General features: G+C 41.5%; 1 protein-coding gene and 1 pseudogene across 3 annotated transcripts in view; both read left to right on the top strand.

The window, feature by feature from the left end:
• PTER (phosphotriesterase related) overlaps positions 1-27748 on the top strand; it is an 80424-nt gene that overhangs the window by 24860 nt on the left and 27816 nt on the right. The window contains exons 2-4 of one of the 3 annotated variants that reach the window (XM_003257680.4): positions 5449-5523; positions 25294-25772; positions 27307-27572. In XM_003257680.4, the coding sequence (XP_003257728.1) occupies positions 25341-25772; positions 27307-27572 (698 nt within the window). In that variant the 5' untranslated portion in view covers positions 5449-5523; positions 25294-25340. Of the gene's footprint in view, positions 1-5448; positions 5524-25293; positions 25773-27306; positions 27573-27748 lie in introns of those variants that run through there. The other 2 variants (XM_004089059.3, XM_030819248.1) reach the window with 2 other exon arrangements.
• LOC115836848 lies at positions 14313-14480 on the top strand (annotated as a pseudogene).

The raw sequence follows: 27748 nt of genomic DNA, 5'->3' as shown, positions 1-27748 counted from the left end.
GTTCGAGACCAGCCTGACCAACATGGAGAAACCCCGTCTCTACTAAAAATACAAAATTAGCTGGGTGGAGTGGCACATGCCTGTAATCTCAGCTACTTGGGAAGCTGAGGCAGGAGAATCGCTTGAACCCAGGAGGCGGAGGTTGCAGTGAGCCGAGATCACGCCATTGCACTCCAGCCTGGGCAACAAGAGTGAAACTCCCTCTCAAAAAAAAACAAACAAGAAAAACAAACAAAAACAAACAAACAAAAGACTTGAGTGATACCAAATCATTACCTAAAATAACAACATATATCTTTTTCATGACTTTTTTTTTTCAGACTGGGGTCTCTGTTTTACTGGAAGCCATAACCGTATTTCTTAGGACTTTTTTTTTTTTTTTGAGACAAAGTCTTGCTCTTGTCACCCAGGCTGTAGTGCAATGTCATGATCTCGGCTCGCTGCAACCTCTGCCTCCCGGGTTCAAGCGATTCTCCTGCCTCAGCCTCCCGAGTACCTGGAATTACAGGCGCCTGCCACTACGCACTGCTAATTTTTGTATTTTTAGTACAGATGGGGTTTCCCCATGAAGGCCAGGCTGGTCCTGAACTCCTGACCTCAAGCAATCCACCCGCCTCGGCCTCCCAAAGTGCTGCGATTTCAGGTGTGAGCCACCATGCCCAGCCTTTTCCTAGGACTTTTTGAGAGGTGGTTGGATTGAGAAAGCAGTGGATAATCTGTCAAAGTGGTTTACTTCCTTTATTTATTTCCTTTATAAGAAGTACAGTTGGTTTACAAATTAAATCATATATGATGGTGGCACGTATGTTTGTTTTTCTGAGTCTGACTTTAGGGTTTGTTTATACCAGTATCCTAAGGGTAGAACCAAGAGTTAAGACTTGTTGTGAGTTTTCTCGTCTTTGCAATTTTTCCAGCCCTGCGATTTGTACTGTGTCTTCCACATAATCTACTTTTTTTTTTTTTTGAGACAGAGTCTCGCTCTGTTGCCCAGGCTGGAGTGCAGTGATGCAATCTCAGCACACTGTAGCCTCCGGCTGCCAGGTTCAAGTGATTCTCCTGCCTCAGCCTCCTGAGTAGCTAGGATTACAGGCATGCACTACCATGCCTGGCTAATGTTTGTATTTTTAGTAGAGACGGGGTTTCACCATGTAGGCCAGGCTGGTCTCAAACTCCTGGCCTCAAGTGATCCACCTGCCTCATCCTCCCAAAGTGCTGGGATTACAGGCATGAGCCACCGTGCCTGGACACATATCTACTCTTAACATTACCTCCTTAAGATTGATGCCTGCTGGGCGTGGTGAGTCATGCCTGTAACCCCAGCACTTTGGGAGGCTGAGGAGGGCAAATCACAAGGTCAAGAGACTAAGACCATCCTGGCTAACATGGTGAAACCCCATCTCTACTAATAATACAAAAAATTAGCCAGGCTTGGTGGCAGGCGCCTGTAGTCTCAGCTATTCGGGAGGCTGAGGCAGGAGAATCGCTTGAACCCGGGAGGCAGAGGTTGCAGTGAGCCAAGATTGTGCCACTGCACTCCAGCCTGGGCGACAGAGCGAGACTCTGTCTAAAAAAAAAAAAAAAAAAAAAAAAAAAAAAACAAAAAAAAAACTGATGCTCGATCATCTCTCAAGCAGAGGGAAACTTGGAGACAGAGGGAAGAACTCAGCCAAGCTACTGATAAACCACTTAATTAAAGCTAAGAGATTATCATGATAAATGATAATTGGGATTATCATGATAAATTGGGATTCTTGTCCTGTGTTCTTTTATAAGAAACAGGTGATGCATGGCTAACTGCAACCTCTGCCTCCCGGGTTCAAGCAATTCTCCTGCCTGAGCCTCCCGAGTAGCAGGGATTACAGACGGGTGCCACCATGCCCAGCTAATTTTTGTATTTTTAGTAGAGACAGGGTTTCGCCATGTTGGCCAGGCTGGTCTCGAACTCCTGACCTTAGGTAATCCGCCCACCTCGGCTTCCCAAACTGCTGGGATTACAGGCATGAGCCACCACGCCCAGCCAATGCATATTTTCTTTGGCCCACATTTTAGGTGTTTATTAATAAGTGTTGGTTGACTCCCAAAGGAGAAATCTCAGAGGTCATGGTGGTTATACTATTTTTAAAGGTCTCCCACGGGTTGCTTACGGAACCTATAGCAGTGGATTCTGCCTTTAGTGAAAGTGGAATACAGCTCATCATCCTTGTCTCAATAATAACCCCATTTCCTCATTGGTGAAATGGGAACAATAATAATAAAAGTGGATTTCATCTCAAAGTACATCGGATGGTCCGGTCTTCCACTGTTTTTGATGACTCACCTTCTGTTGATCCCTTACCTATTTCACCAGTACATTAGGAGATTTAATTAAAGTGTGTAGAGGATCTAAGCTCTTCAGAGAAACACACAGCATTATTATGGTAGATAACACTTCTGATCTTCCATAATCTCTTGAAGGTAATGAAAGCAGCAATATAGAAAGCTGAGGGTTTAATATAGTCAGAGTTTTATGAAGACACTTCCATATAATACTTTATTAATAGTGGTCATCATTGTGGGCTTGAGAGTTCAGAATTCAATTCCTAGGAACTTTCTAATTGTTCTAAACATTTTAATTTAACTTTTTTCCTATCAATAAACACATTTGAGAGATCAGTTAAGTATTCAGGTCATGCTGGTTTTATTCAACTTTGAAGGCTTTCCTATTTTGTTTTCAAACTATGATTATTATAATACTTTTATAAGTTGGGGCAGGGGGGAAAAGAGTATTTATTCAGGCTTGTGTTTCCCCTGAAACACAGTCCTGCTTTTAAGATCCCTGAGGAACAAGGAAAATTACTTTCGTTTCCTGACTCGTCTCCTAGTCTCCGGTTTCTCCAGCTTTCAACCTATACTCCAACTGCCTACTTAATGATTGCCCTAATGTAGTTCTTATCCTCTGGGCCAAGCCCTTGTGTCAGTATTTTTCACTGTAAGCTAATGCGCAACCTACAATCAGCCATTACGGGATGCTTTAAAGTCTGGAAACATGCTCCTCATTGCTCATATCATCAGAATGTCAGTATCAGTGAATGTTGTCCATACCAACCTCACAGGGCACTTGCTTTGTACCTGTATCCGTCCATTTTCATGCTCCAGATAAAGACATACCTGAGACTGGGTAATTTATAAAGAAAGGAAGTTTAATTGACTCACTGTTCCACATGGCTGGGGAGGCCTCACAATCATGGCCAGAAGGGAAGGAGAAGCAAAGTCACATCTTACATGGCAGCAGGGAAGAGAGAACTCATGCAGGGGAACTCCTCTTTATAAAACCATCAGATCTCGTGAGACTTAAACACTATCACGAGAACAGCATGAGAAAGACCCACCCCCGTGATTCAATTACCTCCCACTGGGTCCCTCCATGACACATGGGAATTGTGGGAACTACAATTCAAGATAAGATTTGGGTGAGGACACGGCCAACCCATATCAGTACCTCTCTCCTAACATTTACTGCACTCTGCTTTGAATCATAAGTATCCTATGAATATAGAAAAACAATGAGTGTCTCATTGATTGGTTACCATATATGTGCTAGACACTGTGTTGGTGGCTCCTCTCCTAGGGCCAGGATTGTTTCTTTTTCATCTTTGTTTCCCTGCATATCTTCAGTTGAAGTTAGTAGATACTCAGCAAACATTTGCAACATTCAACTGAAATGTATGCAGGTGAAATGAGCACATGTTTGGAAAGCTGATTTCCTTGTATCCCCTTCCTATGCCCTGAGAACTTAAGACCCAAGTTACCCCCTCAGATCTGTAAATCAAAGCAGTTTTTCTTAATATTTCAGGAAGCATAAAGATTGTTGGTCACAAGCCTATAAAGAGGACATAATGCCAATGAAAACAGGTTTGCTTGTGGCTGAAATTACATTCCATCAGTGTGGAATTGAAGGGTGGATAGAACAGAACTAAATATTTGCTCATTGGTTGAGCAGACATTTATTGAGCATCTGCCTCTGTGCAATTGCTGTTTGTATTAGTTCATTCTAACACTGCTATAAAGATACTACCCAAGTCTGGGTAATTTATAACGGAAAGAGGTTTAATTGACTCATAGTTCTGCCTGTCTGGGGAGGCCTCAGGAAACGTAAAATTATGGTGGAAGGGGAATCAGGCATGTCGTACATGGCAGCAGGAGAGAGAGGGCGAGTGAGAGCAGGGAAAACTGCCTCATAAAACCGTAAGATCTTGTGAGAACCCACTCACTATCATGAGAACAGCATGGGGAAAACCGTCCTCATGATCCAGTCACCTCCCATCTGTTCCCTCCCTCAATATGTAGGGATGATGGGGATTACAATTTGAGATGAGATTTGGGTGGGGACACGGAGCCAAACCATATCACTGTTATAGCTTAGAGTTGTACATAGTGTTCCAAGCATGGGAATGGACTTAGTTATCAAAACAAAGTCTAGTTACAAGTACAGCTGTCCTTTTCATCAATACGGTGTTGAGTTTCCCAGACAGGTGTCCAGGCAGGCAGCAGACCCAAGCAAGGCAAGGGCTACAGTCAGAATGGAAAAGTCTCTGAGCCCCCTGCTAGTGGCTGTCGGACCTTTTCCTGTGATAACTACCATTTTTATTTTTTACACCAAACAGGCTAGGTTAGACCATCTAAAAACAGGTACCTGAACTGATTGTTTGTTTGAGACAGAATTTTGCTCTGTCACCCAGGTTGCAGTGCAGTGGCACCATCGCAGCTCACTGCAATCTCTGCCTCCCCTGTTCAAGTGATTCTCGTGACCCAGCCTCCCAAGTAGCTGGGATTACAGGCATGGGCCACCACGCCCAGCTAATTTTTGTATTATTAGTAGAGATGGGTTCTTGCCATGTTGGCCAGGCTAGTCTCAAACTCCTGGCCTGAAGTGATCCACCTGTCTCTGCCTCCCAAAGTGCTGGGACTACAGGCATGAGCCACTGGACCTGGCCTGATTCTTTTAAACTCTGGATTAGCAAAACATAGTAGCCGAAATCAAGACTTTTCTCGGAGAGTCTGCTGTGTGATCTTCAAAGGACCTGGGGAGACTTGTGTGGGAAATACCTTTTAGATATACTGTATTGTTATTTGTGCAACTGAATCATACAGCCTTTCTGTGATTCAAAGTTTATTTAAAAATTAAACGGCCTTAGCAAGAAATTCCTGTAGATGGTCTATACATTTAAAACATTTGCCTAGGAGCCATTATCCAGTTTTACTTCTTACAAAGGAAGACCTGTGGCCATGAGTCACCTGCAGTAATTTTACTAAGTATTTTTAGTTTTCTGATTTTCAGTTGACTTCCACCAATGCAGATAGGAAATGTCTTTGGAGATGAAGTCACTTGCTGTTATTTTTTATATGCTCAAGATTCTGGCTCTTACACTACTCTCCCTTTATCCATGGTTTTGCTTTTTGTGGTTTCAGTTACCTGTAGTCAACCACAGTCTGAAAATATGAAGATATTTTAACACAGAAAGAGAGGAGAGAAACCACATTCACGTAAGTTTTATTCCAGCATATTGTTATGATTCTTCTACTTTATTATTAGTTATTGTTGTTAATCTTTTACTGTGCCTAAATTATAAATTAAACTTTATCGTAAGTATGTATATATGGGACAAAAACATAGTATCTACAGGGTTAGATACTATTTGCGGTTCCACGCATCCACTGGGGGCCCTGGAACAGATTTTCTTTGGATAAGAGGGCACTGCTGTGGATAGTAAGGGAAAGTTAAAAAAAAACAAAAACAAAAAAACAAAACTTAAAAAGGCTATGTATTCCTATGTAGTTGGGTACAGAAGAATAATCTAAAATAGTACATTTGCTGCCAGGTGCAGTGACTCACGCCTATAATCCTAGCACCTTGGGAGGTTGAGGTGGGTGGATCACCTGAGATCAGGAGTTCGAGACCAGTCTGGCCTACATGGTGAAACGCTGCCTCTAATAAAAATACAAAAATTAGCCAGGTGTGGTAGTGGGTGCCTGTAATCCCAGCTACTCGGGAGGCTGAGGCAGGAGAATTGCTTGAACCCGGAAGATGGAGGTTGCAGTGTGCAATTGCACTCCAGCCTTGGCAACATGAGTAAAATTACATCTCAAAAAATAATAATAGTAAAATAAAATAGTATATTTGCTGCCTTCTGAGAACTTGGAGTGTGAAGATACAGGAAAGTTGAAAAAACAAACCTGGCTTCAAAATCCAGAGCCCAAACACTTTTGGAAAAACGTTTTCCATGCTTTTTAATAATTTTTAGATCTTCCGATTTGGGAAAATAATGTGATATTCCATAAAAGGGCTGTGCTGTGATCTCAGAATTATCTATTGTCAGAAATATATTAAATAAAGATTCCAGAAAAATGGCCAGGCATGGTGGCTCATGCTTGTAATCCCAGCACTTTGGGAGGCAGAGGCGGGCGGATCACTTTAGGTCAGGAGTTTGAGACCCACCTGGCCAACACGGCGAAACCCCATCTCCAGATACAAAAATTAGCTGAGTATGGTGGCAGACACCTGTAATCCCAGCTACTTGGAAGGCCAAGGTAGGGGAATCACTTGAACTCGGGAGGCAGAGGTTGCAGTGAGCCAAGATCAAGCCACCGTACTCCAGCCTGGGTGACAGAGCAAAACTCCATCTCAAAACAAAAAAGATTCCAGGAAAATGTTTAGCTCTTTTTTAAAAAATAACTTTCAACCTCTATTAACTACACATTTATGTTGTTCTTTTCTAGTGCTAATTCCACTTCTATTTATAATTTGTTTGCTTCTGCTTTAATTTTTGTTTTCTTTATTGTGTGCTTCCTTTGTGCAAGTCTCCTCAAACCCTTTGTGGATAATGCTGGACTAAAACAAGCAAGCATCTAGATGTTCGCTAAATACATACTATGTAACAGGCACTGCAGGGAACTGGGGATTGAGAGGCAAAGAAGATGTGACTCACCCCAACGAGCTCAAAGTCTGATGGAAAAGACATTAAACAGAAGAAGGTAGCTGGATGCAGTGGCTCATGCCTATAATCCCAGTACTTTGGGGGCCAAGGTGGGAGGATCCCTTGAGTCTAGGAGTTCAAAACCAGCCTAGGCAACATAGGGAGACCCCTTTCTCTATAGAAAATAAAAAAAAATAGTTGGGTGTGGCAGCATGCACTTGTAGTCCCAACTACTCAGGAGGCTGAGGTGGGAGGATCGCTTGAGCCCAGGAGTTTGAGGCTGCAGTGAGCTACAATCATACCACCGTACCCCAGCCTGGGTGACAGAGTGAGACCCTGTCTCTTAAAAGAAAAAAAGTCAAAAAACAAAAATCAGAAGTGCATTATTAAGGTGAAACTTGAGGTGCTATGAGAGTACCTAGAATTGACATCTTACCTGTATTGCTTGAGCAACAAGGAGGAACCACAGGACAGTCTGCTGGTTAGGAAGAGTGCTGAAGGCCGAGTAGAAGTTGGCCAGGACTGGGAAAGGGTTAGGGAGGCAGAGTGGGCGTAGGCTGGATTTGCAAGCTGAGAGCAAAGAGACAGAAAACTGCTCAGAGACCTTGGGACAGGGGAGAAGATGAAGTCCAGGAAAGGGCAGGCGAGTGCAGAGTGGGTTCACAGGGTACTATCAGGCTCTATGTTCAGATTTGTTTTTTAAGATTAGAAGAAGACTCAGGGAGAGACACATTCATGTCTGCTTTTTAGAAAGAGCGCTGTATAGGCTTCCTAAGGTGGATTGCAAAGCCAGAGAGACTGCTGAGAAGCTTTTACTGGAATCCATCTGTGAGATGATGGTGGTTCCTACTAAGATCGTGACTGTGAGAATGAAGGGGAAAAGATGAATCAAAGAGCTATTAAAGTGGTGGAATTTACAGGATTTAGAAACTGAGTGGGTGTGGGTGAGGCAGGAGTCTTGGATGAAATCTGAGTTTGTTTTGTTTTCTTGTTTGTTTGTTTCTGAGAACATGAACATGGCTCACTATAGCCTCGAGTCCAGGCTCAAGTGATCCTTCTGCCTCAGCTTCCTGTGTAGCTGGGACCACAGGTGTGTGCCACCATGGCTGGCTAATTTTGGGATTTCTTTTTCTAGAGATGAGGTCTCACTTTGTTGCCCAGGCTGATTGCGAACTCCTGGGCTCAAGCAGTCCTCCTGCCTCAGCCTCCCAAAGTGGTGCTGGGGTTATAGCATGAGCCACCATGCCTGGCTGGTTTTTTTTTTTTTTTTTTTTAATAAGAGCATTTGTAGATGTTGCATCAGAGAGAATGTGAAAAATGTAGACATGTCATGTAAATTACCAAGTGCTGGGCTTGGCACATGGTAATTTTCCAATAAGGTTGCTATCTATTGTCATTGTTGGCTAAACTGGTCTAATTAATCTTAACAGAACTCTGTATGAAGTGCTGTTCATAGTCAATATTTTGCATTCTCTAAGCAGACTCAGGTTGGAATCGCAGCCTTTCAGTCCAGGGACAAGTTTCTTAACTTTTCTTGGCCTTACTTTCCTCATAGAATATCAAGCTAGCAATGCATTCATGAGAATTTGAGATAAGAGATGTAAAGTGCTTTAAGCAACACATAGCAGAAGCTTAGTCAATGAACAAAAGGCATTATTGTTGGTTCCCAGCCTCCAAGTGAAGCCACAGGACTCTTATCTATCTTTGTATCTCCCGTAGACCTTACCTGCCTCGCATAGCATCTTACACTTATTAACTGCTTAATACATATTTATCAAATCCATAGTAAGTTTTTATTTCATCTTGTTGAGGCTGTTCGCCCTCCATTAAAAAGGTTTTTTGGGAGGGAGCAGTGGCTCACGCCTGTAACCCCAGCACTTTGGGAGGTCGAGTCAGGCGGATCACTTGAGGTCAGGAGTTCAAGACCAGCCTGGCCAACAGAGTGAAACCCCATGTCTACTAAAAATACAAAACTTAGCTGGGTGTGGTGGCAGGTGCCTGTAATCCCAGCTACTTGGGAGGCTGAGGCAGGAGAATCACTTGAATCCGGAAGGTGGAGGTTGCAGTGAGCCAAGATTGTGCCACTGCACTCCAGCCTGGGTGACAGAGCAAGGCTCCATCTCAAAAAAAAACAAAAAAAATTCTTCTTACGGATCTGTTCTTTAAAAAGGTTTCTTTCTATGGTTCTATTTTTATGGTTTATCTTTACTTAAAATTTATTGTTCTTGATTCTTTTTTTTTTTTTGACTTAAAAATGATGACTGATACTTCCTAATTTATGATTAGGAAGTTCCCTTCACAACGCCCCCGCCCCCATTTCCGCTGCTAACCCCTCACATGAGTGTGTTCAAATGAGATCTTGTTCCTGGTCTGGCTTAACTGTGATAAGAATTATTCAGGCCATGGAGCTTTTTCCAGAATTGTCACTGGGCTTCAAGACTTCCACCAAAGTCAAAATCAGTCAGCGATGGACTACCTCAAACAGCTTGAATTGAATTAAAATGAACCATAGCACTAGAAAGGCATGTAATTGGATCTGAAATATTGTACAGGAACAATATCAGGTCTCAGGCAAGACAGGCAATTAGCAACTTTGTGATAATAAAGAATTTGAAATAGCTCTTGAGTTCATAACTCGTTGCCTGTCTGTGTGTTTTGGTTGGGGGATTCAAAATCTGTATTTTACTATTTTACCTGTGACATTAGTGTAAGCATCCGATGGATTTACAGTAGTAACATTGATCTTTTCTCATTTTACTCCCTTTTACTGATTATAAATGTCATAAACATTAAAAACTGGAAAATACATTAAAGTGTAATGAAGGAATAAAAATGGTCGATCTTCACTCCTCCCGCTCAAAGATAAGCTTAACATTTTAGTATCTCTGGCTGTTAAGTCCTATTTATGTGTAGATACATACACTCCGTATAAATTTTTATCGCACTTAATATACTTAAACTAGTTTTGTGTTTTGCTTTTTCAGGTAATAGGAGCATTTTTCTTTATTTTCCTCATTTTTTTCTTTACATCAAAGAGCATTACAGAATATAAGAGCATTTTTCTATGTCATTAAATATTCTTTGCAAATATAATTGAATGGTTGCATAATGTTTCATCCTGTTTATATGTAAACATTCCTATGTTATAAGATATTTTGTTGCCATTCTATATAATGCCATAATGGACTCTTTGAGCATAAATCTTTTTTACACATGTCAAAATATTCCCTTAAGACAGATTCTCACCAGCAGGGCAACATTTTTAAGACTCGGGATACTTACTGCTAAATTACTTTTCAGACAAGTTGGGCAAATTTGCACTTTTGCCAGCGTTGTGGCTAGGAGGTTGTCATATCTCCACGCTCACTACAATCTTCCTGTTTTCACAAACAAGTCAGTAAATGGGCTGGATTTGTTGTAACTGTCTCTCAAATGATGCTTTCTATTGGATTCCCACAATATGACTACTGCTAACTTTTAAAGACTAAGTTACCATTTTAAATGGAAAGATTTTTTCTTGAATGTGTAGCTGGATATCTATAAATAAAAAATTGCAATTGGTTATTTGGTGTTTCTTGCATTGCTAGTATAAGTTCCTTAAATATTATATAGATATTATTTTTATTATTTAGCATTTATCCCACGATAAAACTGGAATCATGTAGGCCTGATACAGATTGACTGTGTCCCCACCCACATCTGATCTTGAATTGTAATAATCCCCACATGTCAACGGTGGGGCCAGGTGGAGATAATTGAATCACGGGGGCTGTTTCCCCCTTACTGTTCTCCTGGTAATGAATAAATCTCACGAGATCTGCTGTTTTTATAAATGGGAGTTCTCCCGTGCAGGCTCTCTTGCCTGCTGCCGTGTAAGTCATGGCTTTGTTCCTCATTTGCCTTCCGCCATGATTGTGAGGCCTCCCCAGCCATATGGAATCGTGAGTCCATTAAACCTCTTTCCTTTATAAATTACCCAGTCTCAGTTATATCTTTATTAGCAGCGTGATAACAGATTAATACAGTCCTTCTCCCCCATCATGTTTTGGGGCTTATGTGGGGATAGTAATTCCTAATAAATACTTTACTTCTTTGGTATTTGGACCTCTGGACAGCTTTTTGAAATTTGAACAGTTTTATATTATGTTGTACCCTCTGGAATTTATAAAAAATACACTGTGCTTCAGGTTTAGTTTGTAGAAGTGAGAATTTTATGTACGTAGCTTCTATTCTTTTCATTTCTCACTAAGAAGTCAAAATTTAAACCAGACTTCATGTTTGTCTGGACATAAAAGAAAAAGTAATTATTTGTAGAGTAATTTAATTGAGTAGGTCTTAGGGCATAGCTCTCCATATTACATGCCCAATTTCCTTGCAAACTTCAACAAAAAAAAAAAGGAAAAAACTTTATTGGAATTTTAGAGTTAAAGCACATTGTACTTTATTCACTTTAGAATAAACCATTTGGCTCTTTCATTCTTTAATTAGGATTTAAACTAGTTATTATACTTTCCTTCCCTCTATTCAGTTCAACTGAGTCTCACTGATGCCAACTAAATACTAGATACTATATAACTATTGGGGATAAAGGAGACCTTCTGCCCACCCCACCTCTAAGCTGACGAAGCCCCTGATGAAGTCAAAGGAAGACAAATCCACGCAGTGCTGGGATATACTGTGGAACCTCATGATGTATTCATTATGAGTCCTCCTCTCCACCACACTCCAGTTAGTTACTTAGATAAACCATATCTATGCACAAATGAACGGACTATTAAAAATTAGTTATCCTAGCGCTTGAACCCGGGAGGCAGAGGTTGCAGTGAGCCGAGATCGCACCACTGCAGTCCAGCCTGGGCGATAGAGTGAGACTCCGTCTGAAAAAAAAAAGTTCTCCCTTAAGCATTCCTATGTCCTTAATACCACTTTCTGTTCCTGCCTTGCATCTGTGCATCTTTTCCTTTGTGTCGGGCCAAATACTGTAAATGCTCATAAATATCAAGTAATATGATGCAAAGAGATTGTAAACTAAAACTGAAAACCTTAAAGATGCAGTTTGTTATGAAGCTGCTGAAAGAGATACTGGAGAAATGCCAAAATACCTCCAAAGCCATAGTCTGGCTGTGTGACTGTGGAGCATATAAAAGCTTCTCATGACTTAGTTTCCTCACTTGAAAACTGGAATAATATCTGCCTGATTAACCACATAAGATTTGAAGTAAACAGCAAGTAAAATGATACCTAAAAGTACTACTTAAATAATAAAGTACCTGGCCAGGCGCAGTGGCTCAGGCCTGTAATCCCAGCCCTTTGGGAGGCCAAGGCGGGCAGATCACGAGGTCAGGAATTCGAGACCAGCCTGGCCAACACAGTGGACCGTCATCTCTACTAAAAATACCAAAAATTAGCCAGTTGTGGTGGCATGTGCCTGTAATCCCAGGTACTTGAAAGGCTGAGGCAAGAAAATTGTTTGAACCCGGGAGTTAGACCCTTAACAGCCCAAGAGGAGAAATCAGTAGGAATGGTATCAAGACAAGTGCTTCAGAATAGAAGAAGTTGCATAACAACCAGTTAATAGAGGACCTTGGTAAAAAAAAAAAAAATGATAGTCTTCAAAAATATTTTTGCAAAACTTTTTTCATCACTGGGGTACAAAAGTCAAGAAAAGAATGTAGTCTCACATAATTTTGTCAGAAAAATTATCTTCCCTCCCCACCAAATCTAACACTCAACTAATTCTTTGTTCTAACCATTAGGGCATATTTATAATGATGACTTATTTTGATTTTTTTTATCGTAAAATCTTAAGCCCTTTAAAAATGACATATTATTCGGTGTTGGTCTCTATATTTTGATTATCTACTGCTATGTAACAAAACACCTACCCATTCGGGGTGCTCTAACAGAATCATATAGCCTGGGTGGCTTACAGAAAAACAGAAATTTGGCTATGCGTGGTGGCTCACGACTGTAATCCCAGCACTTTGGGAGGCCGAGGTGTGTGGATCATGAGGTCAGGAATTGGAGACCAGCCTTGCCAGCATGGTGAAACCCCGTCTCTGCTAAAAATACACAAAATTAGCTGGGCATGGTGGCGTGCACCTGTAATCCCAGCTACTCAGGAGGCTAAGGCAGGAGAATCACCTGAACCCGGGAGGCAGAGGTTACACTGAGCCTTGATCGCACCACTGCACTCCAGCCTGGGTGACAAAGTGAGACTCCATCTCAAAAAAACAAAACAAAACAAATCAGAAATTTATTTCTCATCATTCTGAAGGCTGAGAAGTCTAAGATCGAAGTCCTGGCAGATTTGGTGTCTTGTGAGGGCCTATGTCCTGATTTGCAGATGGTCATCTTGCTGGGTCTTCACATGGTGGAAGGAAGGAGAGAGCTCTTTGGGGTCTTCTTAATAAAGGGACTAATTCCATTTATGAAGCCTCTACCTTCATGAGTTGATCACCTCTCAAAGGCCCTACCTGCTAATACTGTTACTGGGGATTAGGATTTCAACATAGGAATTTTGGAGGGACACACACATTTATAGCACCAACCCTAAGCCAGAGGTTACAAACAACCACCATTGTATTGTCCCTCATCATTCTGTGGGTTGGTCAGACTCTGCCTGTTGCATTTAGCTGGGCCTGACGTCATTTGGGATCTTGGCTAGACTAGAATGTCCAGGATAACTCATTTAATCTACTACCTTCACAGGGACGGCTGCAAGGCCGAGATGATTGGGGGCCCTGGGATGGCTGGAGCCTCTCTCTTTCTCTCCATATTGTCTCAGGGCCTCCCCTTCTCCATGTAGGAAGGTAGCCAGACTTCTTACATTGCAACGCAAGGTTTCACAAGGCACAAAAGCAGAAGCTGCTTCCAATGATATGGGTCCCAAACTGGCTTTGCATCACTTTATTCACGTTCTGTTGGTTAAAGTGATTCACAGACCAGCTCTGGTACAGGGTAGAAGGGGGCTACACAAGGATTTGAGTATTGGAAAGCACTGAAGGTCATCATGAAGGCTAACATACTGTAGGAAGCACATTCATCGAAAACGTCATTTCCAGTACTGCTTATCCATGGATAATGAGGACCTCCTGTAGCTGTAGTCACTTTGGTGCATCATTTCCAAAAACCTAATGAGTTGTGATGTCAATTGCAGCTGTCAATCTACTTTTAATAATCACAGGCCTCAAATGAAGAAATTCATTTACAGGATAAGCAAATTATAGCTTCAGTTTGGTTCATAAACTTAAGTCCCTTATTGCTAATTTTTTGAAAGAAAAGTTTATGCTGATTTGTCCTAGGATACTCAGCAAATATTTGGAAATAATTCAAAGTTTAATGTATAATCATAATCCTATCGCTTCTCGGCCTTTTGGCTAAGAACAAGTGTAGTGTCTGTTCTTATCAGTTTAATAATCATAATCCTGAACATTTGTATAATATTATTATTATTATTATTTTGAGATGGAGCCTTGCTCTGTTGCCCAGGCTGGAGTGCAATGGTACGGCCTCGGCTCACTGCAACCTCTGCCTCCCGGGTTCAAACGATTCTCCTGCCTCAACCTCCCGAGTAGCTGGGACTACAGACGCATGCCACCACACCTGGCTGATTTTTGTATTTTCAGGAGAAACAGGATTTCACTGTGATGGCCAGGCTAGTCTCGAACTCCTGACCTCGTTATCCACCCGCCTCGGCCTCCCAAAGTGCTGGGATTACAGGCCTGAGCCACCATGCCCGACCTGGTACTTTATTATTTAAGTGGTGCTTTTAAGTATCGTTTCACTTGCTTTTTATTTCAAATCTTATGTAGTTAATCAGGCAGATATTCCGGTTTTCAAGTGAGGAAACTAAGTCATGAGAAGCTTTTAAATGCTCCACAGTCACACAGCCAGAAAAGATTGGAGCCAAGACTCCAAGTTTTGGGTTCTTCCTTTTTTTATTTTTATTTTTTATTTTTTAAAGACAAGGTTTTACTTTGTTGGCCAGGTTGGAGTGCAGGGGTGTGATTAAGGCTTACTGCAGCCTCAGCCTCAACCTTGCAGGCTCAAGTGATCCTCCCACCTCAGCCTCTAGAGCAGCTTGGACCACAGGAGTGCCCCACCATGCCCAGCTAATTTTTGTAGAGACAAGGCGTTGCTATGTTGCCCAGGCTGGTCTCAAACTTCGAGACTCAAACAATTGTTCCACCTTAGCCTCTCACGGTCCTGGAATTACAGGCTTGAGCTGCTGTGCCTGGCATTGGGGTTTTGTTCAAACCACCCTTCCGTCCCAGAATTCTCTCTCTCTCTCTCTCTTTTTTTCTTTTTTTTGAGACAGGGTCTCACTCTGTCACCCAGATTGGAGTGTAGTGGTGTGATTTTGGCTCACTGCAGCCTCTGCCTTCCAGGCTTAAGCAATACTACCACCTCAGCCTCTCAAGTAGCTGGGACTATAGGCACACACCACCATGCCTGGCTAATTTTTGTGTTTTTAGTAGAGGTGGGCTGGCCATATTGTGCAGGCTGGTATCAAACTCTTGAGCTCAAGCAATCTGCCTGCCTTGGCCTCCCAGAGTGCTGGGATTACAGGCATGTGCCACCATGCTGGACCTAGAGTTCTCTTTTAAACTTTGAAGGACGTGAAATGGAAATTCATTCTGTCTTTCGATAGATAGATAGATAGATAGATAGATAGATAGATAGATAGATAGATAGATAGATAGATGGATGTCTGCACATGCATATAAAATACACATTTTTTTTTATTAGAGATGGGGTTTTACCATGTTAGCCAGGCTAGTCTTGAACTCCTGACCTCAAATGATCCACCCACCTCTGCCTCCCAAAGTGCTGGGACTACAGGCGTGAGCTACTGCGCCCAGCCTAAAATATACTTTTAAAAATCCATTCTGGAAGTATAGCTTTCATTGTCAGTTAATGATCTATAGGTAGTCAATAAAATCCATTTCAAGTTAAAGGAATCACAGATGCATGGATGCCATCTGGAAGTTATCTGGTCAACCCCTTCATTTCACGGACGGGAAAAATAGGTGTGGAGTGGTTAAGTAAGTTGCCCAAACCCACACAGCTATTTAGTGAAGAGCCATGGATTCTTGCCTCTGAACCCATCGTTTTACCAACTAGACCTCACCACCTCAAGAATAGCCTTCCGGATGAAACTGTGACAGGAATATAGATTATTTTACATGTTGAAAACATTTGTCTACGGTTTGCCAGGACTTAAAAGTAATACAAATTTTAGGCACTTTACTGATCAAATACAGCTAAAGACCACTTGTGCAGCTGGCTCGAAGTATTGCTATTTCTGGGAGGCAACCTATGACTAGGATTCCATGGGACAGAAAATCCCCTGTAGAAAAAGCAGAGGGCAGACTTCAACGTGGAGAGTTCTTTATGAAGAAAAGCAAGTGATAACCATTGTATTCCAGTAACTTGGTGTATGTTTCACTCTCAGGAATATATGTTGCTAGCAAAATCAAGAATTTTACATCAAACATTCTCAAGGCATTGAGTGTGGAACCTTCTGAGAATGAAAAGGGCAGAGATGAGATCTCCATTTTTCAAATTAAGTAAAATTTAAAGGTCAGTTACTCCAACAGTGTCTTGACAATAATATTGCACTTGTCCCAACTCTAGGATGTCACTATAGTGAGTAATGTTGCACTTTGATCTGGGTTGAAATACTGTTTTCTTCCTCCCTCTCCCTTTTCCTCCTTTGTTTCCGTTTTTTTTGTTTGTTTTTTTTTTTTTTTTTTTGGAGTTGGAATTGGAGGTTTGCTCTTGTTGCCCAGGCTAGAGTGCAATGGCACGATTTTGGCTCACTGCAACCTCCGCCTCCTGGGTTCAAGCGATTCTCCTGCCTCAGCCTCCCATGTAGCTGGTATTACAGGTGCCTGCCACCACGGCTGACTAATTTTTGTATTTTTAGTAGAGACGGGGTTTTACTATGTTGGCCAGGCTAGTCTCAAACGCCTGAACTCAGGTGATTTGCCTGCCTCAGCCTCCCAAAGTGCTGGGATTACAGGCATGAGCCACCATGCCCAGCCCCATTAAAAACAAACAAACAAAAAAACACACATGTTTTCAGTTGGCCACTAAACAGAGAAATTTGGGAAGCCAGTGGTACTAGTTACAAGTTTGTAGACCACAGTCTACACAAAGGCCATCTGCTCAATCCTGGTGACTTGAGGTTGACTGGCCCATGTTAAATTGAAGAGTTAATGAAGCCACAAGCTGACTTTTTTCATTCAAGGAGCCTGATGTGTTTTCTGGGTTTTTAAATGGCTTCAATGGATTTACTTACCAGTTTAAGATGAACAGCTCACATCAAGGAATGCAGGACGGCGAAAGCCTGAGCTGACCCAGAGGAGGAGACCTTTCCCAGGCCGACCTGTCTGCAAAGGCCTTTTCCCAGCGCTGTCACTTCCTGGGTGCGTCACAGCCATAGTCCTCATAATTGTTTAGAATTTGCAAATTTCCTCAGGTTTTCTTACATTCTTAGTCAATTTAAAAAAAAAAAAAAAAAAGGAAAGCTTGGGAATGAAACCCAACGTTTTCCTCCAACGACAAGCTGCTCATTTGTGTCTCTGAGCAGTTTTGCTTTATTTATGTCACAGTTTAAAGAACTTCCTGGGTCCCATTATTGCTCTGTATCCGGAAGTGGTGGGATTTCTTTCTCTTCATTCAGGCATGGTTATTGATTCTTTTGACAGTGTTTAATATTAAAAGTTATAAATCCACATGCAGTAGGGCCATTACACCATTAATATCTGAGAGAGTAGAAGCATGGTGACTGTGTCCAAGGAGGGACTCCTGGTGTCACCGTTGGTCAGCGTCCAGGCCCAGGCTGCTTCAAAGAAGACATGTTGCAGGTCTGCACCTGTATGCACAATGGAAGTATTCAAACAAGCTTTAAAAAAAAAAAAAAAGGATGTATTTAAAACATATTTTTGTCACAAATCAAATGTCAGCGTTAAGTGCAGTGTTTCTAGAGTGCAGCCGCGCTCTGTGATGTAACACTTCAAAAAATAGAAGTGCTGATCTATTTGGGCCAGACAGCACTTTTTTCTTAGAAGTCCATTTATTTGGAGGATACTTTTATAGTACCAGCAAGTCCAGTTAGAAAGTTCCATCTGCTCTGCCTCTTATTGCTTCTGGTTTCTTGCCATCTCCACTGGTGTCATCTCAGACAAGACACTACCTGATTTTTTCTGGATAATAGCGACATCCTATGGGGCTCCCTGCAGGTACAACGGGCCCCCTCCCTTCATCCATTCATACACGGCTACCAGGCTCTTCACTTCATATCATCTGCCTAAAACCCTGAGATGCCTTCCCATTTTTTTGTCAGTTAGTGTTTGTTCAGAGACACAAAACTATTAGGTTGGTGCCAAAGTAATTGCGGTTTTTACCATTACTTTCAATGGCAAAGACCGTGATTACATTTGCACCAACCTAATACTATAAGCAAAATGAAACAAGGGGTGTATGATAAGAATTAGACCTTTCATGGTTGGGGGAGGAGTTGGGAAACTCAACTTAAAACTGATCCACCAAAACTCAATTTTCTAATTTGACTATTGGATTTTTTTTTTTTTTTGAGATGGAGTCTCACTCTGTTGTCCAGGCTAGAGTGCAGTGGCACAATCTTGGCTCACTGCAACCTCTACCTCCCAAGTTCAAGCAATTCTCCTGCCTCAGCCTCCCGAGTAGCTGTGATGACAGGCATGTGCCACCACGCCCGGCTAATTTTTGTATTTTTTATAGAGACGGGGTTTCACCATGCTGGCCAGGCTGGTCTCGAACTCCTGGCCTCAAGTGATCTGCCTGCCTTGACCTCCCAAAGTGTTGGGATTACAGGCGTGAGCCATTGTGCCTGACCTGATTTGACCATTGCATTTAAAATTGTTAGACGAGTACCTTCAACCAGGTCGAGGGCTGGGTATAACAGAATCGGGGTGGGAGAAGAGCCTATGTTTATGAAATAAGGACAGTGTATTGCAGTTAAGAGAAGCTCTCCTTATTCACAGGTGAAATAGAGTTCTGGAAAGTCCTACCCTCTGAAATTCAAAATGCCACTGAAAAATATATTCGATCTACATGGACAGAATCATCTTAAGTATAATGGCCAGGGTGAAATAGCTGTGAGGAACTCTTAGTGAAACTGAACTAAAATTGCCCCCAAACTACCGTGCTGCACACCAAATCTTCAACAATTAGGTGAATTGTCTAAATACTTTGTAGAAGTTGATTTATGCATATAGTTTTAGAATACACATATTTTAAACATGCATATTTTAAATAAGACAAATCCTATTTATCGTTTCTGGCTTTCAGCTGTGCTGGAGTACTGTTCTCTGATTCTCTTCTCTTGTCCCTTTTATTTTTTGTCTTTAAACCTGTTCTTTTTCAGTTCCAGATCCATCAGAATTAGAAAGTTGTTCCCCTTGGCTAGGCTGTAATATTAATTGCAGTCTATCCTCAGTCTCTCAGATTGTTCAGATTTCACATTTGAAGTGCAACAGAACTTTTGACCCATGTGTTTATGGCTCTGGCTACCCGCTTTCTCAATAGCTTCTGTGCCGGTGTATGTGAGTGATGCTTAAGCTTCTCAGGCATACTCTGGAAAATGCCAGAAGCCTGCTTTGTTTGTTGGCAACCAGTCCTGTTTGCACCATTGGGTATAGCTGCTCTCATCGTTCCTTGCCTTCCTCCTTGTTCTGTGAACTCTCTGCTCTGTGGCAGAAGGCCATGAATAGCCCGTTGCCTGTATGTTGAGAAGAGAGCAACCTCCAAGCTGAATGCAGACGGAAAAGGGCTCCCTCACTGCACAGGAAGTGTGTATTCTAGATACATACTCCACCCCACTCAAAGACATTCCAGCTTAGAGCAATGTTGGCTACAGTTTGTTCTTTAATCGTTTCTTATCCTTTGAATGGAGGTTACATTGTGTGTGATCATAGGAAGTGCCAGCCAGTTCTGCCTGAGAGCATTAGAGGAATCTCCCAGAAGGGATGACATTTCTTAAGTGATTTTTTTTTTTTCAGAAAGACTCACAGCTTGTGAGCTTGAAACGTACCAACATTGCTCTTTCAAATATACATCAATTAAATATGCAGTTTGGTACTTTTCTAGCAAAAGTGATAGCATTTTATCAATTTAGCTCAGTTTCTGCCCCTCTGTGACTCTCTGGAACACGTCTGTAAGATGGTCAGCCGGAAGGAAAGAAACAGCACAATTAACCCATATGGAAGTTTGCATCTATTATTAATGTTACTGTGATTTCATCAACGGAAGGCATGAACTACATATTTCTTGCTCTCAGTAGCAAGGAATAAGACATTGAACAGTAAATTCCTATCCATCATCAATGGAAAATATTGCCCTGTATAGTGCCTGGCAGCTGTGTGGTGATTCTCTGAACAGACACTGCCTGATTTTCTCCTAGCCACCGCTTGAATTGCCTAGCTGATAGAAGCTTGGCTTCCAGAAAGGCACTATCAAACAAAATCAATGGCCATGTTAGCCGCAAGTCCTAAGTTCTGTCCAAAAGTCTAAATCCATCATTTATGCCTTATGAGCCAGTATATCTCAAACACCTGAGTTCCAGATAATTGCAGTGGCTTGCTATAGATTGGCCTACAATTCTGTCACCCTCTGACCTCTGGTGTTGTTTTCACCTTGTCTTACCGTGTGTACTATACCCTTCACAAATTTTCCCGTTGTTCCCCCAAATCATCTCCCCTCTCATCAGCCACTTCGTCTGAAAAGAAATAATCTAGGAAATACATGAATAGTTGCTAGAATTCGCAGAACAAAGCTACTATTTGTTGAATATGGGCTGTGTGCCAAATGCATCTACAGGTATTTTTACCTGTGGTATCTAATTTATTTTTATGACAGTCTATGAAATGTGCTTTGTTATTTTAATTTACAAATGACAAAAAATGGAAGGCAAAGAAGGCTTTCAAGGGATATGGGGGAAATGATGACTTCAGAATGTTGTTTGAAGGAACAGTTTGAGAGCTTGGAAACACGTGATGCTCCTTTTCTTCAGTTCCCAGAGTGTGGGACTCGAGTCCTGGTTTTGCTCTTGGCCATGCAGGAGTTTGTCCTCACTGTTTTCAGTAGCTCTTGTTCCTTTATAAACCGTTCATTTAGGAAATGTACTTTAAGTTTTTTTTTGAGGCATAATCTCGCTCTGTTTCCCAGGCTGGAGGGCAGTGGCGCAATCTCAGCTCACTGCAACCTCCGCCTCCTGGGTTCAAGCAATTCTTCTGCCTCAGCCTCCCAAGTAGCTACAATTACAGGCACACTCCACCACACTCGGCAAATTTTTGTATTTTTAGTAGAGAGGGGGTTTCACCATGTTGGCCAGGCTGGTCTCAAACTCCTGGCCTTATGTGATCTTCCCACCTCAGCCTCCCAGAAGTGCTGGGATAATAGGCATGAGCCAACTGCACCTGGCCATTTAATTTTTAATTTAAACAAATTTTTTTAAAAGGAAATGTACTTTTAAAGGAAAACAGTGGAATTGGAGTTCTTCGTATCACTGATAGACATTGGTGAACACTTAATTTGTGCTAGAAATGAAAGCAAACCGAGGATAGAGAGGGCTTTGCTCTTTTTAGAGCTATCCGATTTCAGTTTCAATAAATCACAATCGCTTTCATTATGGCTAAGAATTTTTGCTTTTCAGTGTTTTTGAAGTGTGTTTCTGTGTGCCCTAGACAACCAAGCATTCAACCTGCAGAGGTTCGTTTATTGTCGTTATTTCATTATTCAACCAAGTGTGCTCCTCAGTTGTTTTGGGGAGGGGCATATTCTATGAAGTCATGTGAGTCAGAGATCTCGTCTTTTGTTTCTTTATGGCTCTAATTTCTGACACATAATGGACCTTCAACAGAAATTTGTTTGCTTGGGTAGTGGAAGAACAGTAGAAAGATCAGTTGTGGCCAGGCACGATGGCTGACACCTGTAATCCAAGCACTTTGGGAGGCCAAGGCAGACAGATCACCTGAGGTCAGGAGTTCAAGACCAGCCTGGCCAACGTAGGGAAACCCAGTCTCTACTAAAAATACAAAAATTAGCCAGGCTTGGTGGCACATGCCTGTAGTCCCAGCTACTCAGGAGGCTGAGGCAGGAGAATCCCTTGAACCCGGGAGGCAGAGGCGAAGTTAAAGTGAGCTGAGATCGCACCACTGCACTCCAGCCTGGGCAACAGAGCAAGACTCTCCCTCAAAAAGAAAACTAAAGGAGGAAAGATCAGTTGCTTTGGGATATTTAATTTAGCTACAAAGTGACAAATGAAACAGTACTGATACATGGTTAGTTTGGATGTAAGTTATTGATTCTGAATAATTTTTTTTTCCTTTTTTTAATTATTATTGTACTTTAAGTTTTAGGGTACATGTTCACAATGTGCAGGTTTGTTACATATGTATCCATGTGCCATGGTGGTGTGCTGCATCCATTAACTCGTCATTTAGCATTAGGTATATCTCCTAATGGTGTCCCTCCGCCCTCCCCCCACCCCACAACAGTCCCTGGAGTGTGGTGTTCCCCATCCTGTGTCCATGAGTTCTCATTGTTCAATTCCCACCTATGAGTGAGAATATGTGATGTTTGGATTTTTGTCCTTGCGATAGTTTACTGAGAATGATGGTTTCCAGTTTCATCCATGTCCCTACAAAGGACATGAACTCCTCATTTTTTATGGCTGCATAGTATTCCATGGTGTATATGTGCCACATTTTCTTAATCCAGTCTATCGTTGTTGGACATTTGGGTTGGTTTCAAGTCTTTGCTATTGTGAATAGTGCCACAGTAAACATACATGTGCATGTGTCTTTATAACAGCATGATTTATAGTCCTTTGGGTATATACCCAGTAATGGGATGTCTGGGTCAAATGGTATTTCTAGTTCTAGATCCCTGAGGAATCGCCACACTGACTTCCACAATGGTTGAACTAGTTTACAGTTCCACCAACAGTGTAAAAGTGTTCCTATTTCTCCACATCCTCTCCAGCACCTGTTGTTTCCTGACATTTTAATGATCACCATTCTAACTGGTGTGAGATGGTATCTCAATGTGGTTTGGATTTGCATTTCTCTGATGGCCAGTGATGATGAGCATTTTTTCATGTCTTTTTTTGGCTGCCTAAATGTCTTCTTTTGAGAAGTGTCTGTTCGTGTCCTTTGCCCACTTTTTGATGGGATTGTTTGTTTTTTTCTTGTAAATTTGTTTGAGTTCATTGTAGATTCTGGATATTAGCCCTTTGTCAGATGAGTAGGTTGTGAAAATTTTCTCCCATTTTGTAGGTTGCCTATTCACTCTGATGGTAGTTTCTTTTGCTGTGCAGAAGCTCTTTTGTTTAATTAGATCCCATTTGTCAATTTTGGCTTTTGTTGCCATTGCTTTTGGTGTTTTAGACATGAAGTCCTTGCCCATGCCTATGTCCTGAATGGTATTGCCTAGGTTTTCTTCTAGGGTTTTTATGGTTTTAGGTCTAACATTTAAGTCTCTAATCCATCTTGAATTAATTTTTGTATAAGGTGTAAGGAAGGGATCCAGTTTCAGCTTTCTACATATGGCTAGCCAGTTTTCCCAGCACCATTTATTAACTAGGGAATCCTTTCCCCATTTCTTGTTTTTGTCAGGTTTCTCAAAGATCACATAGTTGTAGATATGCAGCATTATTTCTGAAGGGTCTGTTCTGTTCCATTGATCTACGTCTCTGTTTTGGTACCAGTACCATGCTGTTTTGGTTACTGTAGCCTTATAGTATAGTTTGAAGTCAGGTAGCGTGATGCCTCCAGCTTTGTTCTTTTGGCTTAGGATTGACTTGGCGATGCGGGCTCTTTTTTGGTTCCATATGAACTTTAAAGTAGTTTTTTCCAATTCTGTGAAGAAAGTCATTGGTAGCTTGATGGAGATGGCATTGAATCTGTAAATTACCTTGGGCAGTATGGCCATTTTCACGATATTGATTCTTCCAACCCATGAGCATGGAATGTTCTTCCATTTGTTTGTATCCTCTTTTATTTCATTGAGCAGTGGTTTGTAGTTCTCCTTGAAGAGGGTCTTCATGTCCCTTATAAGTTGGATTCCTAGGTATTTTATTCTCTTTGAAGCAATTGTGAATGGGAGTTCACTCATGATTTGGCTCTCTGTCTCTTATTGCTGTACAAAAATGCTTGTGATTTTTGCACATTGATTTTGTATCCTGAGACTTTGCTGAAGTTGCTTATCAGCTTAAGGAGATTTTGGGCTGAGACAATGGGGTTTTCTAGATATACAGTCATGTCATCTGCAAACAGGGACAATTTGACTTCCTCTTTTCCTAATTGAGTACCCTTTATTTCCTTCTCCTGCCTGATTGCCCTGGCCAGAACTTCCAACACTATGTTGAATAGGAGTGGTGAGAGAGGGCATCCCTGTCTTGTGCCAGTTTTCAAAGGGAATGCTTCCAGTTTTTGCCCATTCAGTATGATATTGGCTGTGGGTTTGTCATAGATAGCTCTTATTATTTTGAGATATGTCCCATCAATACCTAATTTATTGAGAGTTTTTAGCATGAAGGTTGTTGAATTTTGTCAAAGGCCTTTTCTGCATCTATTGAGATAATCATGTGGTTTTTGTCTTTGGTTCTGTTTATGTGCTGGATTACATTTATTGATTTGTGTATGTTGAACCAGCCTTGCATCCCAGGGATGAGTGCCGTCTGTCACCCCTTTCTTTGACTAGGAAAGGGAACTCCCTGACCCCTTGCGCTTCCCAAGTGAGGCAATGCCTCGCCCTGCTTCGGCTCGTGCACGGTGCGCAGCACCGACTGTCCTGCACCCACTGTTTGGCACTCCATAGTGAGATGAACCCGGTACCTCAGATGGAAATGCAGAAATCACCCATCTTCTGCATCGCTCACACTGTGAGCTGTAGACCGGAGCTGTTCTTATTCGGCCATCTTGGCTGCGCCACAATTTTTTTAATTATAATTATTGTTGATTTGTCCAAGAATGCATAGCTATGACTAGGAGATACAATTAAGTTAAAGAAAAGTGAACTGAATATCAAAGAATATTTCCAGTAGATAAGGTTAGGACTAACTCAGGCAGAGGACTCCCAGTGGAAGGGGTGGGAGGCAATTAACACCACGCATGTCACTTAGATCTGCAGTGGGGATAGATTCTGACGTCGGCAGGATCGTGAGATCGTATCTCTAGTTCTGTTGATTTGCCTTCTTACATGGGTATATGTTCACAGCCTCCCACCCCTTACGGACAAGAGTTTATGTGTGTGTTAAATATTCTGATTGTAGTTGTTTGTTTGTTTTTAGAAAAAAAAATCCTCTTTTTAGAACATCTCTTGGTGGGACCATCAGAAATGTCTTCCTTAAGTGGAAAAGTCCAAACCGTTTTGGGCCTTTTAGAGCCGAGCAAACTGGGCCGCACCCTGACCCATGAACACTTGGCCATGACCTTTGACTGCTGTTACTGTCCACCTCACCCGTGCCAGGAAGCTATTTCCAAAGAACCTATCGTGATGAAGAATTTATATTGGATTCAGAAAAACGCCTATTCCCATAAAGAAAACCTTCAATTAAATCAGGAGACAGAAGCCATAAAGGAAGAATTGTTGTATTTTAAAGCTAATGGTGGAGGGGCTTTGGTGGAAAACACAACCGCTGGGATTGGCCGAGACACGCAGACGTTGAAGAGGCTTGCAGAAGAGACTGGCGTCCATATCATATCCGGAGCCGGGTTTTATGTGGATGCAACCCACTCCTCAGAGACCAGGGCCATGTCAGTGGAGCAGGTAAAAAGCCTAAGTTCTTTGACAATATTTGTTCGTAAATTCAGAACAGCCAGAACTTTGGAAATGCCCTGGGTTCAGAGGTAGCTGGGCATGCTACAGAAATTTGCTAGCTAGCAAAGACATCTGCCAGTTGGGGCCCCAGTTAGTAGCACTGTCTTTCATAAAGAAAGTGCCAATTTTGCAAGCAAGCCTTGTGGTAAAGAAAAAAGAAAATAATAATAATAAGTGTCAAGGAAAGAGATCTTAGTGCACTGGTCACTGGAAAATCCAACGTGGTAATAGTTAGATTTGTGTATATCGTATCTGTCCTCAGTGTTGGCACCACAGTCTATTTGTAAACCTCACTTTTCCATCTTCAGTTATGCTACCTCGATTTTTTTTTCACCCTGGATTTTATAATAACCAGCAATGAAGATTCACTGTAGGGTGAAACTTGGCAGGCAAAGACTTGGCACATTTGTGAATATGTTTCACTCTCCTTTCACAAAACAGGAGAGGTGGAAGAAAATTCATTCCCCTGTGTTTTGTCCTAATATGGTCTTAAACAAGAATGGGCAGAAGGAAGTAAATTGTTTAGGGACAAAAAGAATAAGCTGCAAAACCTTTTTTGCATGTGTATGTGTTCTCTTTCTAAACACACATGTATCTATTTATACATGTTTACACATATATGTATATATTCATATGCATCTTCCATTGCCTGCATGACAGGCATAGGGTGTCAGCTCAGTCTTTGCGAAAGATCACTTACTCTCTAGAATATTTTGTATTTCAAAATTTTTTCTGCATTATTTTCCAACCAGGACTTTTTTAATGTATTTATGTTATTTAAAGACTATGCTGATGATGAGGATTATATATTCTTCCAACCACTCTTAGTGGTAACTATACATATGAACCAAAAAGTGTAATAGTAGTATAGTGTGCTGTGAATTTTCTATGCTGTCTATGATAAAAGACTGAATAAATAGGAGAGAATTAAAGCATTTCTTGATGCCTTGTGTGGTGATGCAAGCCTGTAGTACTAGCTATTTGGGAGCCTGAGATGGGAGGATCACTTGATCTCAGGAGTTCAAGTCCAGCCTGAGTAACATGGTGAGACCTCTGCTTCTTTAAAAAAAAAACAAAGAAGAAAGAAAAAGAATGACTTGATACACGGGACATAGATTCAATTCATTGGTGGTCTTTCTATATTCTAGATGCTGCTCCCCAGGTTAAGCTATAGATTTTTCTTGCTTCACTCTGAATGTACTCTCATTAAGTCACTTTGTCCCCCTCCAGCTTCCTAAACCTATACATTTCTTGTTAAATAATCACAGTGTGATATTATCTAATCTTGGATTTAGTGCAACTTGTTGATTTGTGATTTGGCCAGCAGAATGCCTTTTTCCTTGGCCAATATTAACTGATAAATATTGAATACATTTTTAAAAGAATGAATGACTAAATAAATAAATTCATTCACATACTGTGGTGGATCTATTTTGATAAATTTCACAACCTATAAAATATGTTCCTTCTCACTCTTCCTTAGCTTACCGATGTCCTTCTGAATGAAATTCTCCATGGAGCTGATGGAACCAGTATCAAGTGTGGCGTTATTGGAGAAATTGGTTGCTCCTGGCCTTTGACTGAGAGTGAAAGAAAGGTTCTCCAGGCCACAGCTCATGCCCAGGCTCAGCTTGGTTGTCCTGTTATTATCCATCCTGGACGGAGCTCCAGGGCACCATTTCGGATTATCCAAATATTGCAAGAAGCAGGTGCAGACATCTCCAAAACAGTCATGTCGCACCTGGATAGGTAAGCAGGCTATCTTACAAATGGATGCAAACCGCCATATAATTAATGCATGATCAAATTAAGAATCTACAGTAATCAGTCAATGCGATACTAATCACGTAGAGAAAACCACTAACTATATGGAAGGTAGTATTTATAAAGTTTCACAACTGACATTAATTAAAGTCAATGCTGCC

Source organism: Nomascus leucogenys, chromosome 9, assembly GCF_006542625.1.
Source record: "Nomascus leucogenys isolate Asia chromosome 9, Asia_NLE_v1, whole genome shotgun sequence".
Lineage (NCBI taxonomy): Eukaryota > Metazoa > Chordata > Mammalia > Primates > Hylobatidae > Nomascus > Nomascus leucogenys.
The sequence above is the reverse complement of the archived record's forward strand: the minus strand, read 5'-3'. Positions and strand labels throughout refer to the sequence as shown.